The following is a 27,701-nucleotide window of genomic DNA, read 5'->3' on the forward strand; positions in this document are numbered from 1 at the left end:
TTCAGAGTGGAATTACTTCATTGACAAGAACAAAATATTGGGAGTCTGGCTAAAAACTGAGGACTCTTACATGCAATTTTACTTTAAAATAATCACATTCATACTTGGCTCACAATTCTTTGAAATTCTCTCAAAAAATCTCAAAACTTATTCTAGGCATGAAAATCCTGTTCTTGTGAAAACAACTGCCATTCCTTAAGCCATCTCAGGATCTCTGAAAAAAGGTGAATTAAACTTGACCTTATGTCTGTAACAACAACCTGAAAAATACTTTCAGGGTTACTTGCATACCTTTATTTATGAATCTGAACTTGTTAACTCTGCCTCAAGCAGCAGCTCAGGTTGGAAGCTCTGCTGGGCCTGGAAATAAGCTTTGCAGTGTTCCCTCTGGAGGTACCCAGAAAAGACCATCACAGAAAATGCAGCACTTCAGTAATCTGGCATCCCATTCCCTTGTCTGGACAGAACACTGTGACAAATTCAATCTGACTCCTAAAATGATTTCACTGTAAGATCAAGAAGTTTAATGTAAAAAGCCACTGACCAGGCTCCATCTCCACTTTGCTTGGCAGAGGAAGAGCCCCTGTTGCTCAGGCTGGGCAAGAAAGACCAGACTACATTTGCACACTGCACTCCCTAGTATTTTCTAAAACAATTAAAATTTGGCAGCTGTGCTTTTCCAGACCCCCTGGATCTGGCCCAGCATGAGGAGCAGAATCAGAGTGAGATTTTTCCAGCAGTGAGTGATTCTCCACACATCCAGGAACTGCTGCAGTTGCAAGGGCAACCAGGAAGGTGGGAGGATTTCTCTTCAGTGCTCTCACTGCCACCACTGCTACTGTGCCAAGACAAGGTGAAAGGAAGTCTGACACAGGAGTAAGAGTGCAGAAGTGTAAGCAATAAAATGTAACTAAAACCAAACATAAAATTGAGGACATTTTAGATCCTTATTTCAGCTGCTCTCAGAAAGAAGCTTGGACAAACCAAAAAAATTTTCCCAAACTTTTAACATTAGCATACCTTAAAGGATAACTGCTAGCCTTGGCTAATTTTAGCTCCATCAGCTCAAGCTGTAAAGGGGCATGGCATCCTTTGATAGAGAAGTTTAGACTGTAAGGAAGTGTAGGTATATACAACCAATGCATCCTTTTTTCCATTAAAAAGGACAAATGAAAAAAATTTGATGAAATCAGAACCCACATTAAGTGGTAAAATATAATATTCTAAACTAGGAAGAGCCCAAAGAAGTATGGCTTATATTCTCCTAATTCACTGTCCCTACCTGAATACATAATTGTAATTAATTTTTAAAAATAGATTAAAATAAAAGATCACATACCTTTTTTTTTCTTATAGGTGCCTCCACCTCTTTCTGGATGCTGGATGAGCCTGTTCAGGATGATCAACTGTCAGTGAAGCTTCTGTCCATAGAGCCTCTTTTGAAATTCACTGAGAAAGCTAGGAGCTCTAGTAAATCCAGAAAGGGGGTTAGAGGAAAACTGGAAAGGAACTTGGTTCCCTTTAAAAGAAAACCTAATTAAGGAAGTTGAGGGATTGTCTGCTCGTTATTTGTATTTATCAAATATCAAACAAATTCTGTGACTAGGTTAACTGCTCACTTGCCAAGCCATGGAATGTCTCCCATTTCATAAACAAGTAGCAAAACAGCTGATGTTTTGTTCACTTAGCCTGTTTTTCTGCATCAATGGCACAATTAATTATCCATTAAAGGAATTTAAACAGTAGTGATCCAAATCTTTCCATTAATTTAAACTCCTTGGTCTTTGCTGTCCAGAACCAGAAGCCTGCAGGTGAATACCAGCCACCACCTCAGAATAAAACTTTCCCATTCATTAATGACTTTAGTTTGTACTGGAAAATAAACATATTTGTCTACATAGACAAATGTTGTATCTAGGTAGTTATTTATTTCCCCCAAATTTCCTCCTTAATCTTCCTGTGCTGAATAAAACTCAATGTGCTTGCTAAACAACAAAAGCAAAATCCTTTACAAGCTGCTGTAGGCTCCCAGAAAATCCCATCAGTCTATGATCCAGAGATGGCCTCTTTAGGTAAGAGTTCCACAGACCCACAAAGTCTCAAGGATAAAAATGCTTCCTGATGACTCTGCATATCAAGAGCTGCACTTAAATACTGCCACTTCAAACCTGACTTCATACCAGATACTTGGGATAGCAAAACACCCAAACATGAACATCAGTTTTATGTACGATTCTGTTTCATCACACAGTTCTCCTTCCCTTTTTTGTCTTCCTGAGGAAACAAGGGAAACATTGCACCTTCCTCAAAAAGATTTATGAAAGTATTTGAGATTTAAAAGTGATAAGCTTCAAAAATACAAAAATGGTAACAATTTGAAGCTGCTCTCCACTTTGAGAAAATTTTTACAATTTCACTTCTTATTTCTAAGAATAATGAATTTGCTGAAGCATATCTAGAAGTCAGGAGCCATCATCTATTCCTACCTGTTTCAGAGCTCTCTTTTGGCTCATCTCTCAAAATTCAGTGCTTTTTTCCAGCCCTTCTCCCTCTCTACTGGCACTTGCTTGGTTCTGTCTTGCAGAACTTCTGAGGCAAGGAAGATGGCAGGCTATCTGTAACACAAACAATACTATTCAGTGACAAAGCACTAAATATAGACTAGAATGCACCTTATTGTCAGAGGAAATAGTTCAGCAATAAAGACTTCAACAAGTTGCAACTTGTTTTTACCTAAGTTTTAGATAAAACCAGCTGTTGAAAAAAGTTACTTTTCCCCTTTCTTAAGTAGCAGTGGCACCTTTATTAACAAAAGGGCCCCAAGTTGCTTTTGTGCCATCCCAAACCCCTAACAAAAAATTAGACCTGAAAGGCAGGGTCAAATTTTCTATATGCTGAACAGTTAAAGACTCTCACATTTATGTGAGACAGAGACAAGTCAGGTAACACCACTGCCCTGAACTTGTAAGATGGAAATGAATCACTGAAGTCAAGCACTCACAGAACACGGTGTCTGATAGCCAGCTACTGCCTCCTGCTACCTTACAAACATGGTATAATGTACACTACTAGCAAAATCATTTATCCTTGGGTTTTAGGTGCTTTACTGATAGCAAAACCTTTTTCTTTGTAGTACACACACAAAAGGCAAAAAGCAAATGAGAAAATAGAATGCTTTTCTTAGAAACTGCCTCATCTGAGGTGCTTGGGACTTAACTTTCCTAGCTCTTTAATTGAATTACAGCACAGCCTGTAAATATATCAATACGCATAATTTTCACAACTGGCTTTACAAATGCAATTCACAATAAAACTGCTCACTTCTGAAAATTTAACAAGCCATGTCCACCAGGATACTGCAAATGAAGCAGTAACAAGAAGAAATTAAATACTTTTTCCATGAAAATAAACTGATACTACTGCAGCCATCAGCCAGGCTACAGCTACATTATTGCATGACAAAGATACACACATTAACTACAGTCGGTACATTTTTCTTATTTATTCAAAAGCTAGTGGATGACAAAAAGGGTTAAAATGTTTTATACCACCTATTCATTACATAAACAAATACTTAATCCAAAGGGACTTATTTTACAAGCCCCTCTGTCCAAAAACCACACACAAATTAGTTTTTATACACAAATGTTTATTTCTCAAATAAACTTCCCCTTTAAACACAAGGAATGAAATCTAAATCTTCATAAAGATGGATCCAAAACAAAATCCCTCCAGTACTTTGTAATTACTGTTTTGTTGGTCACTACTGGCTTTAACTGTTTAACATCAAAAAACGAGGACATATTTAAAAAATCATGCTACTGGATACCTAGCTCTGCCTCTGACCAGCTCTACACTGATCTCCAAAATTTTAAAATTTTACATCATGAAATCCGAAGCATTTAACTGAACAACAGCTGTGCATTAAACACAAACAACTGAACAAGAAGATTATAAGATGTAATCAAGTTCATAACGAATATAGGTGTTCTTTTCATCATTATAGATTCTTGGGTAATGTGCTATCAGAGCATCCTGTGAGCCAATGTAGATAGAATTGTAGATCTTCCAATAAACATCTCTGACTTTTCTGGCAGGGTGAAACAAACCCTAGAAAACAGAACAGAACAAAATGTAATAAAAGCTTGCAGTTCAAATGTTCCTTTATTGAATTTAATCAAGCGTTGCAGAACAAGCATTTAATAAATGGACAGAACATACAAGCTCTAGGGAAAAACATTTCTATGTACTAACAATATACAAACAGTACTTGCAGGAATATGCACTGCAAGAGACTTTCACCTTACTACTGACCTCAGTATCTTCATGTTGAGGTCCCCACACTGCAAAAGTCTGAAATTTCCTATCTGCAAATTATTACTAAAATGCTGTCACACCTTCTCCACACAGACCTGCATGACTTTAATCCTTTCTCCCCACCTGTTAGGTGAGCTTTAATTCCATAGCCAACACAGCCACTGTCACATGCTCTGACACAAAATAACACAGAAAAGCTGAACTGCCCAGTGTTGCTCTAGCAGTACCAAGTCTAATCAAAGCACTGTTTATAGTGCTGCATTCTTGTAAACATCTCACTTTTTCTCTTGGCTAACAACAAATCACAACTACTAATCCTATCTCCTCTCATTTATCTCACTGATTACTTGTCATAACCCCTCCCACAGCTAATTTATTCCCCAGTCATTAGTTCACATCCTCAAAATTTGAGTTCCAGTTTAGAAATCAAAGTGCCAGGCTATTTTAATCAACTGATATTCTAAGTTACCTGCTCTTTCTTCACAAGTTCTGTGATGTAATCAGCTATCTCCCTATACCAGACCCTCTGTTTGCTGCCTATTTCCGCCATTCAAGTCCTTGGCACAGAGTATTTGTTTACAAAATACTTTGGAGACAAAAAGCCGTTTTTCCTTTGTTGGAAATCATCTTCAGCTGACTTTTCTGTCTGGTGGAAAGAAGTCCTGCCTGACAGCTCTCTCTGCTGCCCCAGCACACAGACCATACCTGTAAGCAGTACTGTAACATCCTGCAGGGCCCAATCGCCACTCTGAGGCCCTCCAGAGCCCCCATAACTGCCTGGATGACGTGAGGAGAGGTTTCAAACACGTTGGGCCACACATAGTTTAACAAGTGATTAAGAGAATCTTCACAGCCAAACCCATAAACACCAAGGGACATGTGCTGCACCACAGCACTGGCTGTTTGTCTGTGCACCAGATCCCTGCAAAGAGAACAATGGGAATTAATAAATGAGACTCAGAAGCACCATGATTGGAAAATACTGTTTCTTGTCATCAACACTTTCCTTGAAAGCACTAATAACATTTCAAGCCATACTTACTAACAGCAAGAGGCACAGTATCAAAAATCAGTAAAGTGAAAAAAGATGGGAATTTTCTGAAAAATTAATGCACTCCAATTCCACAGAAGTATCAACAATAGAAATTATCAAAAGCAGTTTTAATGGAAGAAGTCTTGACTCACTGAAGATGCTTTTATAATTTTAATCTTCAGAATTATTAGTAAAATTGAAGCATATATAATCCAAATTGTTTGCAAATAATGGCTTCCAAATTATGCTGCCCACTTAAAGGCTTCTGCAAACAAGGACAATATGCATATCTGCTATCACTAACAATCAAGTATATCCTTAAAAAAGTCACTATGGGTAACTGTACCACAGAAGTGCACTCACCTGTCCATTAAAGCATCTTCAAGCAATGGTGTAACAGCATAAATGTAATCTTTTCCCATCTCTCCAATGTATTCAAACAGGAAAGAAAGTGATTTTAACACACCATTCTGGACATTCAGTTCTGGAACTCTGTATTCATTCATGAGTGCAGGCAGCACTGTGAAGGGTGAGCATGTTTCAGCCACAATAGCAATTGCTACTGTAGTACATACTCTGTTCTGCCTTTCCTGTACTTTCAAGTTGTTTAGCAGTGTGGCCAATACATCGTGAGGTCTGGAAGAGACAACATGGACATCCATGTCAATAGATTCAGTGAGGATTTGGAAAAAATTAGTTAAGCTTCAAAAAAGTGGCAGAGAAACATGGTTTAGCCCTCATAAATAGTTTAGAGAACTAGGAAACAAACTGAATGCTAAACATGAAACACTAAACTCTAGAACAGCTAAAGGATTTATTTTCATAGCAACATTTTTGCTTTGTCTAGACTCAGCTTTTTCCCTGCCCTCTGTTCTTCCACTTGTGAACTCTGGAGAGCAGCAGAGCCTCCCCACTATTACTCTGATCCCAGAGGAAATTACAGACTTGTATAAAAACAAGTATTGACAGAGATAAGTTATGTTATACATGGAGAACACTTACAGCACTCTCCTGGCTGCTTGCTCTATCTGCATTCAGCCAGTCATCAGTCTCTTACAGAACACACATAAAGGTGGCAACTGTGCCTCATTCTACAATGTGCTGACTTGGAGTATGACCTTAGTGGAAACAAACCTTAAATAATTGATAAAACTAGTGATTTGGTGGGGGAGGAAGGAAAAAAAAAGAGAGAAAAGATAAATTCTTAAAAGGAGTTTATGAAATAATACAAAGAGGGTGTGAATGCACACCACAGTGATTCATGAGACAACAGCTCTTACTCTCAAATAAGATTTTAACCTTATTAGTCCACAAATTTTGTTCAGAAGTGCAACATCCTATGTTAATCAAGAATACGTAATTGTAGTTTTCAAAATGAGTAAAACAATGTCTGCACATATAAAATATAGAGAAGTTTGACTATTTCCCACCAGAAAACTAACAATCATCACTATATTTGGTAACTGTGTGAAGAAGTGGACAAGCATTAAACCAACCTACCCAATAGCTTTTGCAATATAACCAAAAGTGTTCACTGTGGCTCTTCTGATAGCTTTCTTGTGAGCTTTTAATAACTCAAGCAGTTCAAAGCAGATCCTCATCCATTCTCTTGCAGAAACATACTCTGCACCTCTGAAAGAGAATAAAGTGAGTTACCTCTTCAGTGATGCTAGAGATTTTTACATAAAGCCACAAACTGTAGCACCTATTCATTTGCTATCCACAGAGCTAAGCTTAAGCATTTCCTTTATTAGGTAATTCAACAGTGTGTCTGCTACATATTTCAAGTTTTGGGCATAACTTCAGAAATACCAAGAGATATGACAACGAGTACCCAGAAGCCAAAGTTGAGCTTTTGCTACAGTAATTGCCCACAAAGAAGGTTAGCTATTTTAACATTACTCAGCTTACCGGTCTGCAATACGCCCAACAAGATCAATACAATTTTCCTGTACTTTCTCATGTCTGTTCTTCAAAATAGGTGTCAACCGTGGCAGCAGGTCTTTGATTGGTGGTGTCATCTTGTGCATACCTATTGAATTCAAAGAGGCACATTTAGTTTTACAGTGGTTTTTCTATTTTGCTCTTGAACAGACAAGTAATCAAGACAAAAACATACCTATAACATTCACAATAGCCTTAAGCGCTCCAAGTATGCTGCCCAGTACTTCAGGATATTCTTCACCCAGGTACTCATACAAAACAACACCCAAGTGTCCCATCAGTTTTTCCTACAAGCAAGTAAAAAGAGTTGAAGGTAATTTTCCCCTCCCCTCTCATTACTGTGACCTGCTAGAGCAAATCTGGAAGAGAAGTCCATACCTCTTGACAAGTCTTCATGACAACTGCAGTACGAGAGATCAGGTCAGCAGCCTGCTGCCTGACTTTGGCTGATTTGTTGTTCAAACGCCACAAAACTGTACCACAGATCTGTGGCAAGTAGGGTTTCACCCTTTTGCCCAGAGCATTAACCACTGTGCCAAAACCATTCAACATCACAGAATCCTGAGGGAAAAAAACAATAAAGGACAATCAGACAAACAGCATCACTGTATTTTACCTAAACTTGCCCTAATCTAAAATTGCTTTTAAAATGCTAACACATTCCAGAGATTGTTTCTGGATTTCACTGATTAGAGCACTAACATCTAAAAAGGGATTCTAAAATCTAACTCAGAAGCACACATTTCTGTATTCAGTGAGATGGCTTACAATTCCAGTGAATGGAATACTCCAACCCTAGGCCTTACCTCTGTGGTCTGTTCCTGGAAGGCGTACAAAATACCATCAATGAGCTGTTCTTCCAGTTTGTGATCGATGTCTGCTGCCCCCAGATTTCCCATGATCTTCTCAATTGTTTCCATGACCATCTTTCTGTACTGCTCAGCCTCATCTTTCAGATCATCCACAATTCTAGAAATAATTTCTGCTGCTCCAACTTTATTTGCCAGCTCCACAGTCGTATCAACCAACTGAAATACAGAAACGTTAAATAAGCAACCATTAAAATTATGCTGAAAAGTAGTAAAAATCTACTTTCTACATCTTGAAAATAATTTCCCTAGTCTGAAGAAACATATTAAGTCAACTACAAAAAACTAGTTTTAGCTTTAGCAATCATCTAGTATTTTAAAGAACATAAATGGGGTGAACCACCCCACCTTGCAAGTGATGAAAACATTCACATATGTAAAATGTTGTGATAACCTCCTAAGAACCTGAAAATCTTCTTAGCTACACAACTTCTAAATTGCTAGTAAAACAAAAATCAAGTTTCAGGACACATACAAAAATAAGTATTTAGCCTGAATGAATATTCTAATTTTTTTCTACTGTAAATATAATAATAATAATTTCCTAGCTAAAAAAAAGACCAAAAATACCTGTCTGTAATTTCTTCTGTCCAGTGCCATTCTGTGCTGCCAGAAATGTTTGAAGAAGGGTGGCAAGATTTCTGTTTTAATGTAGTTTGCTTCAACACCATCTGTACCACAACACTGCTTTACCACCTGACAGGAAATAAAAATCCAACAATTTTAATCTGGTGTAGGGTGTGGGTTTTTTTGCTTTTGTTTGGAATTTTTTTTATACACGTTCAGTATCAACGCAGAACTATCATTGTGACATACCTTCAACACAATTTTTTTCATCTCTTCATCAGGAGACTGGAACTCTCTGATAAGAATCAGCATGACTTCTCTGGTGTAGTAGTTTGCATACTCGGCATCCATGAGTGGAATCAAGTAACCAATGGCCTTCAAGAACGCAGCCAAACCCTAGTGAAATGCAAAATATGTCTCTAATAAGTTACAGCAGGAACACATCCATTTCAGTTCAAACTAAAGAAAGCATTTTGGATTTACCTTTCCTCTGTGTTGACGTATACCCTTCCACAAGGGCTTCAGGACAGAGTCAAATGACTCAATACCATAGGGAGTGGCTGCCTCAGCCAAAGCAGCAATGGCCAAAGCGCTGATGGTGCGAACCTTCTGCTGCTCATCCACCAGCCCTGCAAGAAATCAGGGTTTAGTACCACTTCTTGTACTCGTGAATTAAGTTCAAATTTGCAACAATAGATCAGCAGTGTAAAAGGGATTAACTTATTTTCAGGAATACTGAACAATTATTTGTCTTTATTCACCTTTCAGAGTCAGCTGAAATGTTTCTCTGTCACAGCAACAACAAAACCAGGACCTTACTGTCATTGTGCCTTACTGAGATATAAAAACTTTCAGACAGAAAGTGGGTAAAAAAAAACTTAGTCTGGGAAAGCAGAACTTACCATGCTCAATAATTTCAACCAAGCTCCTGAGATGAGGCAGGATAGCACAACCCATAAGAATAGCAATCTGCTGTACAATCTTGATGCCAGTGTGCCTGGCCTGCCAGGATTTTTTGCTTTTACACACAGCTTTCAGGAAGGGTAACAGAGAAGGGATGCCCAGAGCAGATGCAACAACAGCAAAGGCTCGAGCTGTTGTATTTCTGACATACTCATCCATGTTATCGATATCAGGTCGCATTGTGGAGATCATTGTTGCCAAACCTGCAGCCTGCAGGACAAAACACAAAACATAGCAGTTGGATTTATGAACAGCACAGCTAATTTTTCTGCCATGCCTATAAACATGCAGGTATATGTAAGCTAACTCAGTGCTTTAATAAAAGATACTGTTTTACCTTAGCCAAGTTTGAAATAATTTCTCTGCCTTCCACTCTAGCATAGTAGTCTTCATCAATCAGCAGTGGTTCAATGACGACAAGGATCTAAAAAATATAAACATATTAATATTTCCTTTTATTAATACTTACTATAGTATTTCTAGCACTATTAGAGTCCATGAAACAGAGACGATTCCATTAATTCAAGCTTAAAGCCTTACAATGATCAGAAAAAATTACATCTATTGCATTGTTTTTTATAGTTCTTAAGTCTCTTAAGGATGTAGCCTGGAGACACTACCTACATCAGATAAGGTCCTTCCCACCTCCAAATATGCATATATCATATTTACATCATGCCTCAATACTGTACAGCCTACACTCCAATCACACCATAAAAACTTTAAAGTTTGTTTTAAGAAATATGAACGTGAAATATGTTTTAAAAAAGTGGCATCTTTCTCTTCTCATATGCACATAAAATGCAGAAAATGCAAATCAGAGATGAAATAGCAAATGCAAATCAGAGATGAAATAGCAAAATGCAACAGACCTTGTGTACGTATGGTCGGACCAAGTCATCCAATTTGTACAGAATTCTGTCGATGACTTTGACAAGCAAGTGCCGCTCCTGATCTTCGAGTGTGGGAGACATCAGCAGGGGCAGGATCTGATTGAACAGCGGCCCTGCTCCGAATTCCCGAGCTTTATCGGTAATTTGCCGCAGCGCAGCCTGAACAAAACCAGAAAACCTGCCAGTTAAACTAAGGAAGCAACACTGAACAATCATAAAACAGGTACAACCAAGTTAAAATGTAACTCACTGCATCCACAGGCTTCCAAATATCTGCCCCAACCACCACAAAACTATTTCAAGCATTTTTAAGTTGATCTGTTAAAATACAAATGTGTGGTGACAAACACTGTGTTGTCAGTGCCCAGGTGTTCAGTTTTCAAGAGAAGCCTACTTGTGAGCTGATACTGGCTCCCTTTGGCAAACAGCTTCACAGCCCTTGTTTGCATCCAGGCAGCTCGGTGCTTGGTCAGTTTAGAGCATTTGCAGAAAAGACTTATTATGCTGCCTAGTGCTTAAGGCCAAAACTTAAAGAAGAGCTACACTAAGTAGCTAATTTAAGTGAAAGAAGCAAAATCCAGAAAGTTACAAAGCCGTGTAAGCAAAACACACTATAAATCCAATTTCTCATAATTGTAAAAACCCAAAAAAATTATACAAGGCCCACACCATTTAGTGAGTGACATTACTGTTAAAAGAGCAGCAGTATTAAATTATACTGAATAACAAAAAGCCATACAGATATAGAAGAGGAAGAACAAAAACACTAAACAGAGTGTGCTGTTCTGGCTGAAACTGAGTTGGTTTTCTCTACCAAGCCCCTAGTACGGGGCTGTGTTCTGGATTTGTGCTGGAAACAGTGCTGAAACTAAACATACAGGGATGTTTAGTTACTGCCAAGCAGGGCTTACACAGAGTCAGGGCCTCTTCTCCCTCTGACCCCACCCTACCACTGAGAAGGTGGATTGGCACAAGAAATCGGGAGGGCACACAGCCAAAGACAGCTGGCCCAAACTGCCCAAAGGGATGCTCTACATCATATGGCACCAGGCTCAGCATACAAGCCAGGTGGAAAGCTGGCCAAGGGTCGCTGCTAGGGGACTGCTTAGGCATCACTTGGGTTGGTGGTGAACAAGTGTTTTCCATCTGCATAACTTGTTTCCTTGGGATTTATTTATCCTTTTTTTTCCTGTTATTTTAGTTTACTATTATTTCTTGCTATCTCAGTGCACAAGTTTTCTGACTTTTACTCTTCTGATTCTCTCCTTCATCCTACTACAGGAAGGAAGGGGAGAAGCAAATAGCTGTGTGGGGCTTAGTTAACAGTTGGGTTTAAATCACAATAGATAGCAAAGCTTAGGAAATTATCTTCAAGACAATCCCATGGATGGACAACTAAAGCTAAACCTGAAAACACCAATTTTTGAAAAATTAGATTGCATAAATGCATCCGACAACTCATCTTACCTTTCGCATGGGAGGCGTGCCATTCTTTATTTTCAGAAGTAATTTCATTATTTTTCTCTCTTTCTGTTCTTCAGGACTCAGAGTCGATTCATCAACATCAACCTGCAAATAATTCCAGACAAATAAATGGGCATTGCTATATAATCAAAAGAAAGCAGTGAAGTTCAATCAGCATGAGTGAAATCTCCTTTACCAGCAGCTTGTCGAAGTACTGGATATCATCTGGTTTCAGGAAGGGCAGGTTGCCCGATGGCTGGTCATTCACACTCTTCATGGTGCGGTCCTCGGTCTGCATGTGGAACCCTGTCATACCCCCCAGGGGCGTGGGAGTCGCCGTGAGCTTCCGAGCAGGGGTACGGATGGGCACGTAACCTGCTGGGGGTGGAAGAACCTGAGAAGGAAGAACAAAATTCATTTTAATTGCAACAGATATGAAAAGAAGAACCCATCAAACACAAAACGTTGAAGCTTGAAGTTGTAGCTTTCACTTTATTTGTTTGGGGATTTATTTGTGTGTTACTGTGTACAACAGATCCCATGTTCCCAGCAATACAAACTCACCCTGAGAGCTTGTATTTGCACTTATCCTGTACTGCCAACGTTTCAGAAGAAAGCTCACTCCCATTGCTGAGAGCTGGGATAATAAACTGGGAAGTCTCCAAGGATTAAAGAAGTACTTCAATAACTGAATCAACATAGTATTCTTGCTGTCTCAGGATTTGTGACCCTCTTCCATGTTTGTCTACATCTGGACTTACAGCTTCTATCAGCCCATACAAAGTACATTTCTGGCCTTGACAGGCATTTCCAGCACTGAGAAACACAGCAATGATTTGCCTGTGAGAACACCTTTAGACCCCCTTTTCTAAGGGATTTACAATAAATCAAGTCAAGCAAGTGTGTACAATCAATACTTTATGTGAAACATTCTACTTCTGGGGAAAAAAAAACCAGTAATCCCTGGTAGGAAAAAAACTTCATCATGGTCTGCTGTTATTTTAATCCAGATTAATTACCTTATATCCTTCAGGAAACATAGCATCCAATTCCTCATCAGAAAGTGGTCTGTTTCTTTCATCAATTTCCCTCTCCCAGCGCCAAGCCTGTAGCTGTTCAGGAGTCATGCTCATGATGTGACCTATATTCAAATTTTAAAAAAATAAGTATTTTTAAAAAATCCTTTTGTATGCAGAAGCAGATTACTTGTTTACTTAACTTTTTAATGCTCTCTTGAGTCAAAGTTTCCATAGCACCTGAACTCTGTAGCCAAGTAAGATATCAAACTTTTACAGAGCCTTTTATCATTTTTTTACCAACTAAACTGAACAGCAATAGGTAAGTAGCATTAGTCTCAATTCCTCTCCAGAAACGAGTTGCTGTGGGCATTGCCACAAAAATAGTATACTGAGCATACACTGACTGCTTTCATACAGGCAGGAGAGCATGCTGGGCAGAAGTCTGTTTCAAAAGACAATACAGAAGGAAATGCTTCATTCCCACAACACTAAGAGAAGCCTTGGACAAGGGACTGAGCTCACCTGGTGTAGGGGTTGCCATGTTCATAGCTGGGGTTCCAATGGGTGTTTTGCCAGGTGTCAGAACAGGAGTGCTGCCGCCCATCTGGCTCGCAGGTGTTTCATCCCAGCGGGATTTCCTTTTGCTCGCTCCTGGGGTCGGTGTCTCACCAATGGAGTCACCACCTCTGTCTGTACGAGGTGTCTCAGCCCAGCCACTGCCATGGCCCGGAGTATCTAGGGAAAAACAAACCAAATCCTCTCAGAAAGCTGAACAGTACATACTCCAATTCTACTATCAACATTCAAATCCATTTTCAGTATCATATTAACAAATAGTAGGCTAAAAGTAAAGACTTTTTGCTAAATATTGAAACAAATACTTCGCTGAATATTCAAAAAAACCTAGGCTTTACACTGAAAAGATCTAACAGAGAAATTTGTTTTATGAGAAAAGTGTCATCTTCTTACTGAACCTTAGCATAATAAGATTCTAAAAAAAACAAGAACAACTCAGATATTCTAGGAATTGAGCAGAGTACTCCATGTACTCCCTTGATAGAAGCATTATATAAAGCAGGTAACAAGTGTTTCACTGTTCTCTGACACCACAGTCAAATTCAAATTAGGCAGGTAAGATGCTTCTCTAACTTGTTTTAATAACAACCTCTTAAAAAAACCCTAACAATTAAAAAACAACACACAAACATATTATGAAAAGTAATTTGATGTGTGTTTTTTCACTGTGTCCTTTATACACTAAAAACCCAACCTGCAGCAGTCATTAGCTATGACAAAACTGTTGTTCCATATTGGAGCTGAGATACTTTCATGGGTGCCACTAGGGCACAGGCAGAACCCGATGCTAAGAACTCAGACAAGAACAACTCCCCACATCAACCACTAGATGTCAGAATATAATTACTTTTTGCCTGGATTCTGAACTCACCGTTTACATAAGGTGAAAAAACCCAGCACAATTAACCATTCCAAACTTATGATGCGCCTCCCAGTTTGCATAAATACCTCTTTCTGTTTTGGGGGTTTCATCCCACCGATTTTTGCGTGCACTGGAAGTGGCCCCTCCATGGCCCGGCGTTGCGTGCCCAGGCGTGTCCCGGCCGGGCGTCGCAGCTCCTGCTGGGGTATGGCTGGGAGTGGGATCCCAGATCTTGGAGCCTGGGGTGGCACCTGGAGTTTCGCTTCCCTTTGCACGGCCTGGGGTTTCATCCCATCGCAGGGATGGGGTGTGCCCTGGAGTCTGCATGAGACAAAACCTAAAGTGTCAGTATCTCATCCTATACAATAAAACACTGCCAGTTGTTCTTAAGTACAGCAACAAACTTCTGACACTCAAGAGGATTAGCAATAACGCCTTCTGTAGACAGCTGATGAGCAATAGGTCATTACCTCTGCTTGATCCCAACTGGACAATTTCTTAGGTGTAGCACCAGGAGTCTGATCAGCTGTCTGATCCCAACGCCGTTTGCGTTTTGAAGGTGGCTGAGAAGCGGCTCCATTGACGACTTTAAGCTCTCCAGCTTTAGCTTTTTCAGCTAGTTGTTGCCTAATTTCCCTCTGTTCAAGAACACAAAAGCAAAAAACAACAATTTTTCAAATTATACCTTTAAAAGAGCTTTTTCAATATCTTTTTATGCTTTTTTTGCGGTTTTGCTCAAATAACCTGCAGCTAGCCACTGCTTTCATTTCAAGGCCACTCTTTTTCCAAATTCTTCTATAGTGCCAAAGGAGCTGTATTTGAGGGGCTGTTTTTAAATTAATTTTTCAATAAAAGCCATTCTTACAGCAACTGCACAGGGAATTTTTGAAGCTATCAGTTTCTGTCACCAATAGGTATATGCTTTAAGACCACTACTCACCTGTTTCAAATTAGTACCACTTCAGTAAACTAGATGGATGACTTAGAAAATATGTTCACAGGAGCTACATCCCATGACATTAAAAAGCCCTGAAATTCTTATTTTAAATCCTGAGATGATACTGCTGAAACAGCACACTAACAGAGACTGTTTTGCACTCTTCAATGGATCCACAAGCAGTAAGACTGCCAAAATTATGAAATAATTCCTCACTTAAGATAAAAGAAATCAATGTTAGAAGTCACTGGAACTACAAGGTCTCGTTCCAATTAGCCAGATGGTACTGTAGGTATTAGACAAGAGATCTGTTTATATTACCAATATCTTTTTAACTTAAATTAAATAAATATTAAAGCATGTTTTTGGGTTTTCTCCTTTTTTTTAACATTTCAAACCAAATGCCAATCTTATACCCAATCTCAGTACTGCAGTACTGTTGTAGGTACTTCATCAAAAGCCTTTTAAAACCTTCCTGCCTTCCTATACATAGAGCTCCGAAAAACAAACATCTCTCACACTGAGTAATTCTCAGTTTTTTCTCTCCTCCTCTGAAAGATAATAATAAACAAGAGAAAGTACAAGTTCTATTAAAAAAAAATTAAAAATCCAGATTAAAATGTATTGAGACTATTTTCCCCTGCATTGCTTTACTATTACATAGAAAAGATGGTTTTTTGATGTTTTTACATTCTACTGACTTTCAACATATGAAGAATGTGATTTTCCAAAGAAAGGGGCTTTTAAGTCAAGACAAAGTCAAGAGAATTTACATTCCCACTTTTGTAACACACTTGCAAAGGCTGTAACATGAAACTCAGCCCACGTGGAAAACCCTCCCCTGCACGCACCTCTTCTTTTGTTAAATGCTGTTCACGCATAACATCCATGTATGTTCTGGCATTCATTTTAGGGTCTGGAGTCTTCCCTCCTGCAGAAGAGAACAGCAACAGGAATGGAGCACAATGAGTACAGGATAAGCAGAAACTATGGACTTCTACTGTCCTGCTCTAGCATTATATTATTCCATGATCATTTAATTTTACTTTTTGATTGAAATTTTTTAAAATTACATATATCTTACGTTTATTCAGTTTGCTGATCAATTTAACCTGTTTGAACACAAACATAACTACTGCAGTTTCAAACAAATATTTTAAAGCCGATAAAAATGATAAAATGACAACACAGTTAAGAGTCTTCAGAAGTGATGGGTTCCTGGGTTGCTAATCCGGAATACGTACACTTTCGTGCCTTTGTCTCCATCAGCAGTTCTGACTTCAAGCAGCAGAATAGAAGCCTAGAAAATTATCTCTTTACCATTAGTAACACTTTGGAAAGATATTTATCATCAAAACATTACCTTGTGTAAGCTGTTAAATCCTACTTGTTATCTGACTATAAATAACTACTGCATACCTAAGTAATGTTTAAATTGTTTTATCATAAAGACCCATTTATAAGTTTGACAAATCTGGACATGTCTCACACACCTTCTAGTGTCATATTGTAACAGGGCTTCATTAAAAATAAAAATAAAACAAAATAAAAAACCCCAAAATACTGTTTGATGACACTTTCCCCCTCTTCTCTTCTCAAGGGACACTTGTGATTGGGATCTGAATGCAATACAGTACATACACCACCACAACAATACTCACAGGTAATGGGTTTTGTACACCATATGTTGTTTTATGCTCTGTATCTTGCATTAACTGAGTTTTTAAATACATTAAAAGAAGCCCAACTTTATAGAAATGAGACTTGTCATGAAAAACACTTTTCTTTAAGAAAAATGTGCTGATATGCTATACAAGTGGTATAGCTATTATACTTTAGGGAAAAAAATAAACTTCTTAAACATTTCTATGCTGAAGATCACTGCCCAATTGGCTGTGTCTTTCTGACACTAGCTTTGATAGGACTTTCCTTTGGAATACTTTTTCACCATAATCTACACAGGATGTGTTGAACTGCACCCTTAAGAATGCAGACAGGACTGGCATATAGCAGTACTGCTGTAGGAAAGAAATTAAGGACAGTTAGTATGGGCCTGTGAATTCTGACAATACATGTTTATATCAATTACAATTAAGCAAGTAAAATAATTAATATCCCTACTAATTCATGCAGGCTGAAATTCTCATTTGTAAAACCTGCAAAATAGCTACTAATTTTAAGCCAACAGGCACCTTATTGCCACACGTGAAACTCACTCACCTGAAGAAAATTTCAGACCCACTAACACCCCTTCTCCTGACTTGCATTCTAAAATTATCAGAACAGACTTGAACTATTAATAGTATCAAAGTCTTATATATGCTTTTGCTTCTTTTAGCTATACCACCTAAAATTTACATAGGATGGTAAGAATTAGGTGCTCTACTAGCATTCAAAAGCAGTAATCCTGTAAGTCTATATAACTTGGAATGAAAACTATCAAGGTACTGAATGAATCTGAGCACTCAATACACAAGTTGTTCAAAGTACAACGCACAACCCAAAACGAAATGAAAAGAGAAACCTTTAACCCTTTGTGTTTCTATGGCAATGGCTCATTGACAAGTTTCTTGTCCTTCTACCTGGAAAGAAAACTCGTATTATAAAGATGAAGAATATGGCATCTAAATTTTCAACCAAATCTCTATGAAAAGGGGATGTTTAAAACAAAACTAAGTTTATAAGCATGCCAACAGAAATCAAAGGGCTAAAGACAATTAAAGACAAAAATTTCATACAGGGTATAGAAAAGCCAAAATAAATTACCATCTGCAAAAGGATCGAGACGCTCAGGGGAAATTATCATCATCCGCCTGTGCTTTTTGTACTCATCTTCCCGATCTGCAATCTTTTGAGGACGGTGCTCTGCAAAAGGATCATACTAAAAACCAAGAGAGCCTGTTAGTCACACATTTATGAAGACTAATATGAAAATTGTCAGGTACTGTATTCATTTTAAGTATTATTAAAAAGACTTATATTATTTTTTGCCTCCACTATGCAGGAAATGTCAAAACACCACACTAAACTTTACTTCCATAACTAGAATTCCAGTTTTTTAAACACAGAACTTCTTATGAAATAATTTCTGATAAAATTTGGTATTTTAAGAGTTTATTCACTTGTTACCAAAGCATTTAATGCTGTTGACCTTTCCCCTTCTTTTTGCAGGGTGACTTAATGCTATTTCTTGTGCTTTTAGATTTTACAGAAAAATACTCCAGGAATGTAAAACTTAGGTGATTACATTTTCCTTCAAAAATGATACGTATAAAGGATATTAAGTTTCCCAGTTATTTTAATTTAACAAAGTATTGGATTTCAATTTTTTAAAATTGTGATAGTTTAGTTTCGATATTCATGTTGGCTTTACATGCACAAGTGCCAGTCTTTATCACCTTGTGGAATTCCAAACTAAAGCAGCAACAAGCTTGCAGCAACATTAAAAAAACATAGCTCTTTACATACATGTTTTATTTCTAGCAAACAAAACCTGTTATTAACACTTCTTTTCCTCAGTGCTTACAAGAGTATTTTACTGTGCCTTCAATTACAACGTACCTGTTCAGTAGATTGTGGTATGTCATTAAGCAATGCCACTGGAGCATGGTATCCTGGCTTCTTCTGGCCAAGCAGACTTGTGGAAGGGTAGTCATCATCATCCTGTCAGTAAAGACATGGTGAATTGGTCATGCTGGTATTATATTTAGATAAACTAACATCAAATAAACATGCTGTGGTCATAGAAAAGATGAAGATGGACAAGTAGAATAGCTAATTCAAAATTTTAGCAAGCTTTCTCATATAGCTTTTCTTATTCCTAAACTGGTGCATCAGATAAACCTGCTCATATCACTAAGAAGGCTCAAGTAATCTTCAGCATGCTACACTTAATCAAATATGCTATCTGCACTAATTAGACAAAAAGTCTGTATTTCATATCAGCACTACCATTAGTCAGCACCATTAGAACCAACTAGTTACCATTAGAACCTAACTAGTTCCCTAGTTGGTGTGTGAGAACTGGGGCAGAGATATTCAAACTAATTTTCATACAAGTCAGCTTATATATATACATACATATACACACATATATATGGAACAAGACTTAATAACTATAAAAAGGCTTCAGAAACAGCGAAAAATTCAGAGACAGATTCAAGTTAGTTAAGTTATATTTACTCAGAGACAGATTCAAGTTAGTTTAGTTATACTTACTCAATCACAATGGCAATAACAAGCACTTGCCTTTGCTATTCCTTCACATCAGCAGTCAGTTTCTATTCAGTTATTTACAGCAACCCAAAAGAAAAACTGCTCATAAAACTATGGAACTTTTTCAGTGAGCCCCAGAGCAATGGAAATTTTTAATAAGGCATTCTTAGAAGTCTGCAGATGGCACAAGTACATCACAAAAAAAAACCCTCAAGTATCAACTAGTACTAAACTAAAACATCTTCCTCATTCTTAGAAATAGAATTCTCTCAGTGTATGATGTAGTTGCCTCTGTACCTATTATAAAGCCTTCTGTACTTATGATAAGACATATAGATCTGATGGTTCCTGCAACTGAAAATATGGTCCAATGTTTAATATTAGAAATTAACATAAGGTAATCTTACAAGCAGGATACAGAAGGAAAACACAACACAGTGAAAAAGCCAATTCTTAAAAACAGCTCTGAAATTTGAACCAGGAATCTTAAAGCAGTCACTACAATTTGCTGGCTAAATTTTTTTAAATTTTTTTACTGTCATTTGTAATCCTGGCAGCAGTAACAGAACAAAGTAAATTATTCAAGCCAAGGCTAACTACAAGTACCAGGCCACAAGTTTTTGCCTTCTGCTTGGGCTTACAGGGCTCTCAAAGCAAAATTCATTAAGTACAAGCCAGACTTGGAACTGCAGGCCTGATAAGGAGGACTTGGGGGCAGCTGGTGGAAGGGAGGCTGGCCATGACCCAGCCATGGGCACTCCCAGCCCAGAAAGCCAAACCTGCCCTGGGCTGCATCCAAAGCCCCGTGGGCATCAGGGCGAGGCAAGGCAGGGGATTCTGTCCCTCTGCTCTGAGATCCCACCTGGAACCCTGCATCAGCTCTGGGGCCAGCACAGGAGGGACAGGGACCTGGTGGAGTGACTCCAGAGGAGGCCACCAAGAGATGAGAGAAACGGAGCACCTCTCTTTTGAGGAAAGGTGAGAGAACTGGGTTTGCTCAGTCTGGGGAAGAGAGGGCTTTGGGGTGACCTAAGTGCAGCCTTCCAGTACCTGAAGGGAGCCCCCAAGAGAGTGGGAGAGGGACTCCTTTATGTGAGCATGTAGTGACAGGACAAGGGGAAATGGCTGTAAACTGAAGGAGAGGAGGTTTAGATTGCATATTAGGAAAAAAATGGTTTTCTTTGAGGGTGCTGAGGCCCTGGCACAGGCTGCTCAGAGAAGCTGTGGATGCCCCATCCCTGGAAGTGTTCAGGGCCAGGTTGGAGGTTGCTTTAAGCAACATGGTGCAGTGAAAGGTGTCCCTGCCCCGGCAAGATGGTTGGAACAAAATTATCTTTAAAGGCCCTTCCAACCCCAATTATTTCATGATTATGTGCTTCCAACATAAGACATACTTGGTCCACTGTGGCTTTAATGGAAATTGGTTCTACTTCAAGCAACTGCTACTAAAAGTAACTCAAAATCGATTCTGAAATAGTTACAATGCAGGCCCCAAACAAACAAAATAAATAAAATTACTTACATCTTCCAATTCAGTAGCTGCAATAGATGTGACATATCCAGCAAATCTGCTGTCACTGCCACCATAAATTTCTTGATCATAATATCCTGTGGAATCAAGGCCTACTCCTTGTGCTTCATCAAGAGCAGGCTTTTTTCCTTGAATTTCTCGAATTTGTGCTTCGATATCTAGGGTAAAGACACACACACAATGTCTTGTTACACAAACATGCCAAATACAGCAGCCATGTCACTATGTACAGCAAACAGATTTTTGCCCAACCTGAAAGACTATTTTTAAAGAAATAAACATATGACACACAAAACTACAAAATCACAATTCATAAGCTGGTATTCAAAAAAAGCTCCTCCTCATGTTTTAGTATGATCCAGTAAGTGTACTTTAATTATGTGGCTTAAAGCAAACTATTTAACTCACTGTTACCACATCCCATCTTCTGCCAGAGGTAGCAGAGAAGCTAATTTACACCACTGCAGTATTTCTCAACACTACACTAACAAAACCCTTTCACAACAAATGTCATCCTCTCATTAAAAAAAAGCCTTTCACAATGTTATCAGCAATTTTGCTAATTTAAACAACTCTGTTCAAAAGAATTACTGCACAGGTTCTCAGAACTGAAATTTAATAAAACACTGTATTTGTTTCATTACATATTGCAAAGCTATACTATCTTTGAATAAGTAAATAAAAAATCCAACTCCAATATGCCATTGGGTAACAAGTTAATAAAAAAACCCCAAAACTTAGGGACTGTCTTTTCACTTTGGATGCTCAAATGTTATTTCCTCATAATTATTCCTGCCTGCACCACCATCTTTGAAGACTGCTATTCTTCTGGACAACAAAACACTCCTCAAATGGGACAAATGGGAGCTTTGTCATTCTTGTACTGTATCAGGATCTGACTCTAATCAACTCTGGTGGCCATCTCTGACCCTAGAAATTCGGTACTTTCAGAAAGAACATTAACTTCTTAATCCAAAAAACAAGGAACAAAATTAAATCATGCCTTCCTCCCACCTGTTGTAATGCAAGAGGAAAATAAATTGCAGTAATCCAACTATCTTTAACAAATGCAACTGTACTATGTTGAGGCACAGCTGTGTAAAAATTATTATTGTTTTCATGTGAATTTGGAGTTAATAGATATGGAATAACAATTATCCCCATACAATGTAAATTTCACTAGATCAAACAATTACTTGAATGGCCAAGAAAACCCCCAAGAGTTGCATTTTATGGCTGCAGGAATATGAAGGAGCATGGCTGGAAGGAAGAATTGCATTACATTGTTTTTGGACTGCAAAAGTCCCTTTCAACATGAATAATTCTGGGATTCTCCCTCTCCCACCTGAAGTGCTATAGCCTGCTACCTTAACTTAAAGGAAATTTGTCAATTTACAAAAAAGCTACAGGAAATCTTGTTCACAAATATCTTAAATCCTGAGTATTCAATAATTGTTTACTACTGTTGCTCACTTCTCTTTTCATGATGAATAAACATGACATGTTTTTACCATCAAGCCGTCTTCCAAAAGACACTACACAACGTTATTCAACACCCGTTAGGAAACCTGACAAAAAATAAGAATACTTTTTTCTAAAGCTAAGATTATTAGCATTATAATACAAATTACTGGATCAAAATTACTTTGTTTAAAAGTTTAAAATGTCAACACTGCAAACTTCAAGCTTAAACGTCACAGCTGGGTCCTTTTCTTATCACGGATTGCCACTAACCAAAAAAAAACCCAAAAATATCCCAACAAACAACAACAACCAACCACAACCCCACAGTAAGCCAAATTATGATTCCTGTACAAAGGCATGTTCTCTAGAGGGGCAACTCAACAGAGTTTTACCTCACACACTGCCATATAGCTACGAAGAGCAGAACTAAGAGTTCACTTAGGCAGAAAGCAGCACTGCCTTCGTGTGAAGCACAGCAAACCTGGCAGCAAACCAGCAATTCCTGCACTGGTCCAGTGAGGAAACCCAGCACAAATGTGTTTCTGAAGTCATTAAGAGTCCCAAGCACAGAAGATACACCCTAAAGGCTTGTAAGGAGAATCTTGCTCTGGCCATTTCAGCGCTTCCACTGAACTGGCTTTCTAGAGCAGAATAACTTCAGCCACCTCTGTTACAGACTCGTGAGAAGCTGAAAGCTCACAAAAGCCTTGTGCTGCTGGCATGAGCACCTCCTGAATCCAGCCTGGGGGTACATCTGCTGCCTGGAAAATCCTGCACAGCCCAGGGGATTCCTTTGAGTCCAGAACTTGGAATACATTGCTCTCCAATGTGTTAGTTGTGTGAAGCAGCAGAAAGAAACTACTTCCAAATTAGGGATCTGTCTGTTGCCCTCAGAGGCGCTTGCAGCGTCCTGTTAAGGTTGTGAGCAATGATCCTATGGCACAGCTATGGAGCCAAGGAAACTCAATTACCCTCTCCACAGATTTTTTAGTTATTTCTGTTTGTCCCAGAGAGGAGCAGATGAAGCTCCTGATTCCCTCTGCAGCCTGGTGCACTGCAGTACTGGGGTGGAAGGGCATACCTGGAGCTTCCATCCCTGCCAAGGACAACCCTACCAGCACCGAGGGGGTGACGTGAGGGTACAAGCCCACTGCTTCCCTTATTTGCAAAGGGCAGTCAGCGGGACAACAAACACCCTGCCTCTTCCGTGGCCTGGCTGAAACTCCACAGCTGTAACCAACTTCAGCATACAAAAGCCTATGGATCTTGCCTACAGATCTTCATCAGCTGTCCACTGAATCAACCTGAGCATACAGCTCCAGCACATAGCAAACACACCAAAATTCACATGAAAAGTCCCCTGCACTGCAGGATGGGCCACATCCACACGAGATTGGCTCGTGCTTGGCCTCCCACCTCCACTATCACCAACAGCTAAGTGAAACAGCTGGGGGATTTCTGCACTGAAACTGTCAACACAAAAATATTTTCTTATTGATGGTTCTTACCAACACTTAACATACTAAGACCTTGTCCTCAAATATTATCTTTAAAACAGTTATATTTCTTTAAGAGAGTAGAGGTGTCATTCATAATTGGCCTTCTCTTTTAAATTGTATCTGTTAGCAGGGTAAGGAGCATTCTCATTTTCCTACAGCAAAATCTACTGGGTTATTTATTTAAAAAAAAAGTCTATATATACTCAACAAACCTTACTGATAGCCCCCCTAATTTTTAATTAATACAATTAATACCAGCCTCTAGGTGCCAGTTTAAATGAAGCACCTCCCAGCCCAGAAAGCCAAACGTGTCCTGATATCCAAAGCCCCGTGGGCAGCAGGGCAAGGCAAGACAGGGGATTCTGCCCCTCTGCTCTGAGATCCCACCTGGAACCCTGCACCTAGAACATCCTACAAAACCTGCCCTTGAACCAGGAGGCTGTAGCCACAGGCAGCCTGTGTTTGGAAAGCATCACATATTTAGGTGGAAAATGCTATTCTGACATTCAAGACGTGCCAGCTAGCTTCCCTGAGCTAAGTGGCATTTCCTTTGAAAAGTTCACACCATGTTTAACAAAGCTCTTTAATAAAAAGCAAATTAAGAAAGAGTAATTACAATGCCTAAAGATACATTGTGCAAAGTAAACTACTTGTTTAATGGCTTAGTCAAGCAGGACAGAATGGAAAGTTCACTCACAGAGAAACAGTAAAGGGAGGGGGATATAGGGGGGAAAAAAAGAGGAAGGGGATAATATTCTCCTGATCATTCCTTTCCTGTATTTTACTCTATTATTTATATATTTTTGTATTTTAGCAGAAGTAACTTTGACAAGCAGTTGATTTGAAACATATCACAAATGCTGAATATTATTTAAGTTAACATATGTGAATTTGAAGTCACTGAACATCTAGCACAAAGAGAGGCTCTCTCTAACCATGTGCTCTGCTACCACACATGTACTTCTACTCTAAACATTAAAAAAAGAAATAAGACCCTGTGCTGGAGAGGTATTTTACAGAGTAAACACGTTCTGTGTTTTCATGTCTTATCATATTTTTGCACATTTAGCTTGCCCTTGCATGGCTTTATTTTTAGCACTCTTACATGTTAGATCTATTATGTTTGAAGATCTCTGTTCTTTTCTCAGCAAGAAAAAAACCTTAAACTAAAAACGACCTTCAACAGCATTGAAAGCTCACGTATTTACTTTATAAGCTGCCACTTGAAACTTCACTTTTCAGCCTCAGAGTTCTCCTTTAACTAAGTAGCTGACACAAACTCCAACTGTTTTGATGCTTCTCTCAAGCTGTATCTTGCACAATCAATAAGTATTTAACAAACAATACAAATATATTAAAATATTTTAAGATGATTTAGTAACAAACAACTCAATTTGAAAGATTAGTGAGGAACTGAAAAAAGACAGGACAGAACTTGGAAGCAAAATAATCAAGCTGCTCAGCTGATGCCTCCATGCTGGGAAAGCCCCTCACATGATCATACCCTGTTATATATATTTTTAATTTAACTACCCTCCCCCTTCAAACCTGTTCTGACACAACAGTAATCAAAACACATGCAACTGGAAGCATGTCAGCATCTTCACTGAAGTCAGTGCATCATCACCATTTGCTCCAATAAATAAGCAATTTCAGCTCGGGAAAAAAAAAAAAAAGAAAAAGAAACAACCAAACCTCAACAATTCTACTGTTTTAAGACAAAAATCTCTTTAGGTAGTAGGAGAGGCAGAGCACTGTGATGGGTAATACTCACTTGGGTACTATCTCACACATCTCTTACACGTGTCTCAGCATATAAACAAAGGACAAGACAATTTCTGTAATTGTACCAAAATACTCTAGAATTCTAAAAAAAAAGAAATCAAATTAAATTTTAAAAAAGTAAGCACAACAGTTTAAGCTTTTCTTCATCCCTAAGCTCAGATTAGGTCTGTAGTGTTAAGCACTATATTAACCCCACTTCCACGGGAGATGATGGATTTCCATTTGAAAAGCTTTTTCTGTGCAAAACTGAAAAAAAAAAAAATACTAAAAGGCAACGAATGTCTGGGTGCCCTCACAGTGCACAACCACCAGCCAGAGGTAGTTTGCGATCAGTGAATTACGCATATAAATTAAAACAAAACACATCAGAACACCTATCGCACACAGAAACACGAGTGAAAAACCCCGAAGCAAAAACACAGAAGCAGTGTAATTTGTAATTCTACAATTTCTTCTCCGGTGCCTGAAAATCCTTAAGCGCAGGGCCAGCCGCAGGCAATGCCCACAGAGAGCGCTTTGATTCCCTCAGAGAAGAGCCGGAGAGCAGCGCTCAGGGCCCCTTGGAGAAGCACAGCCCGCCTGGGACAGCGCTCGGCGGCTCCACGGCCCCGCGAGAGCCCCGGGAGCCGAGAGAGCCCCGAGAGAGCCCCGAGAGAGCCCCGAGAGAGCCCCGAGAGAGCCCCGAGAGAGCCCCGAGAGAGCCCCGAGAGAGCCCCGAGAGAGCCCCGAGAGAGCCCCGAGAGAGCCCCGAGAGAGCCCCGAGAGAGCCCCGAGAGAGCCCCGTTCCTGCGCCAACAGGCGGCCGCAGGAAGTCTGTGTAAAATGGCAGCGCGAACGCTCCACACCTCACGATCCTTCCCCTCCTTCGGGGCACTTTTCTCAGCCAGCACCGCGGCGGGTCAGTCTGGGCACGGCCGCGCCGTTCTCCGGCCCCGCAGCCCTGGTTACCGAGGCCAAAGGGCTCGGCGGGGGGAGGAACGCGCGGTGTCGGCGTTTGTGATGCGAAACTCGCACCGGCCCCGCGGGGTTTGCACGGCGCACCGGCCGAGGCTCGATGGGAGGAAGGAGGCCGGGAGAGGGGAGTTCAATGACCGAGCTGCCCCGCACAGGCCTGGCCGCCGCTCCGTCCCACGCCAGCACGGCGAGAGCTCCCCCTCATGCCCGTCCCCCGCCCGGCCCGGTGGTGACGAGCGCAGCCGCCATTACACACAGGCCCTGCCCGCCCGGCCCGCGCCCGGCGAGCCGCGCCTGGCGCTGCCCGGAGCCGGGGAGCAACACACGCAGCGGGCGATGCCCAAGCGAGGCGCGGGCGGCCGCGGACACGGGGCTTTCCGGGCTATTTTTACCTTCGTGGGTCTTGGCGATCTTCGCCATTTTGTGCAGCGCCAACGACGCCGAGGCGGAACTGGCGCGGCCCCGCCGCTTCCGCCACACGGGGCCGCTAGAGCCCGCAACGCGCAGGCGCGGCCGCCGTCCCGCGGGCCGGGAGCCAGGCCCCGCCCACCACCTGATGGACGGTACGCTCAGCCAATGGCCGTGCGGGAAGTCGCGGGGGCGCGCGCTGAGCCCGGCCCGCCGTGAGGGAACTTCCGGTGAGGGCGGGGGCAGTGGAGGAGCCAAATATGGCAGGGATTGCTGAAAACTTCCTTCCCACAGCCACTGAGGGGTGCCCCTCTGGAATTTGGGTGCTCACCTCTGTTTGCCAAACTGCTTGACGTGGGTTTCATCTGGTCAGGGCAACTGGCTCAGTGCCAACAGGCGGA

The 27,701-nt window shown here is 40.1% G+C and overlaps 1 protein-coding gene across 4 annotated transcripts; it reads right to left on the bottom strand.

Annotated features, from left to right (window-relative positions):
* Positions 1-3,632: 3,632 nt before the first annotated feature.
* Positions 3,633-27,363, bottom strand: SF3B1 (splicing factor 3b subunit 1). Of its 4 annotated transcripts, XM_059475600.1 has the most exons (25): positions 27,285-27,363; positions 21,182-21,348; positions 19,006-19,107; positions 18,211-18,325; positions 16,296-16,375; positions 14,978-15,145; positions 14,594-14,828; positions 13,592-13,804; positions 13,070-13,191; positions 12,247-12,444; positions 12,054-12,155; positions 10,566-10,745; positions 10,031-10,117; positions 9,633-9,903; positions 9,214-9,359; positions 8,980-9,126; positions 8,734-8,859; positions 8,101-8,322; positions 7,673-7,855; positions 7,470-7,581; positions 7,262-7,382; positions 6,851-6,982; positions 5,714-5,986; positions 5,023-5,239; positions 3,633-4,110 (listed from the first exon to the last, which is right to left on the bottom strand). In XM_059475600.1, exons 1-25 carry the CDS (start codon positions 27,310-27,312, stop codon positions 3,952-3,954), a joined length of 3,906 nt encoding a protein of 1,301 aa, XP_059331583.1. In that variant the 5' UTR covers positions 27,313-27,363; the 3' UTR covers positions 3,633-3,951. The 4 variants fall into 4 exon arrangements, 2 of the variants coding, with proteins under 2 accessions (XP_059331583.1, XP_059331584.1); XM_059475601.1 differs by lacking the exons at positions 18,211-18,325; positions 19,006-19,107; positions 21,182-21,348; positions 27,285-27,363 and adding an exon at positions 16,689-17,381; XR_009418761.1 differs by lacking the exons at positions 3,633-4,110; positions 5,023-5,239; positions 5,714-5,986; ... (14 more) ...; positions 13,592-13,804; positions 14,594-14,828 and adding an exon at positions 16,689-16,744 and having other exon boundaries at positions 14,989-15,145.
* Positions 27,364-27,701: the final 338 nt, after the last annotated feature.

This window comes from Ammospiza nelsoni, chromosome 7, assembly GCF_027579445.1.
Source record: "Ammospiza nelsoni isolate bAmmNel1 chromosome 7, bAmmNel1.pri, whole genome shotgun sequence".
Classification (NCBI taxonomy): Eukaryota; Metazoa; Chordata; class Aves; order Passeriformes; family Passerellidae; genus Ammospiza; species Ammospiza nelsoni.

What these genes read in the sequence shown, in the direction of transcription:
- SF3B1 (XM_059475600.1), bottom strand. Translation starts at nt 27,312, where the DNA reads ATGGCGAAGATCGCCAAGACCCACGAAG. An exon ending in TGAAAAAAATTGTGTTGAAG is followed by an intron (nt 8,860 to 8,979) that starts GTATGTCACAAT and finishes ATTTCCTGTCAG; the next exon opens with GTGGTAAAGCAGTGTTGTGG. An exon ending in TCATGAAGACTTGTCAAGAG is followed by an intron (nt 7,582 to 7,672) that starts GTATGGACTTCT and finishes ACTTGCTTGTAG; the next exon opens with GAAAAACTGATGGGACACTT.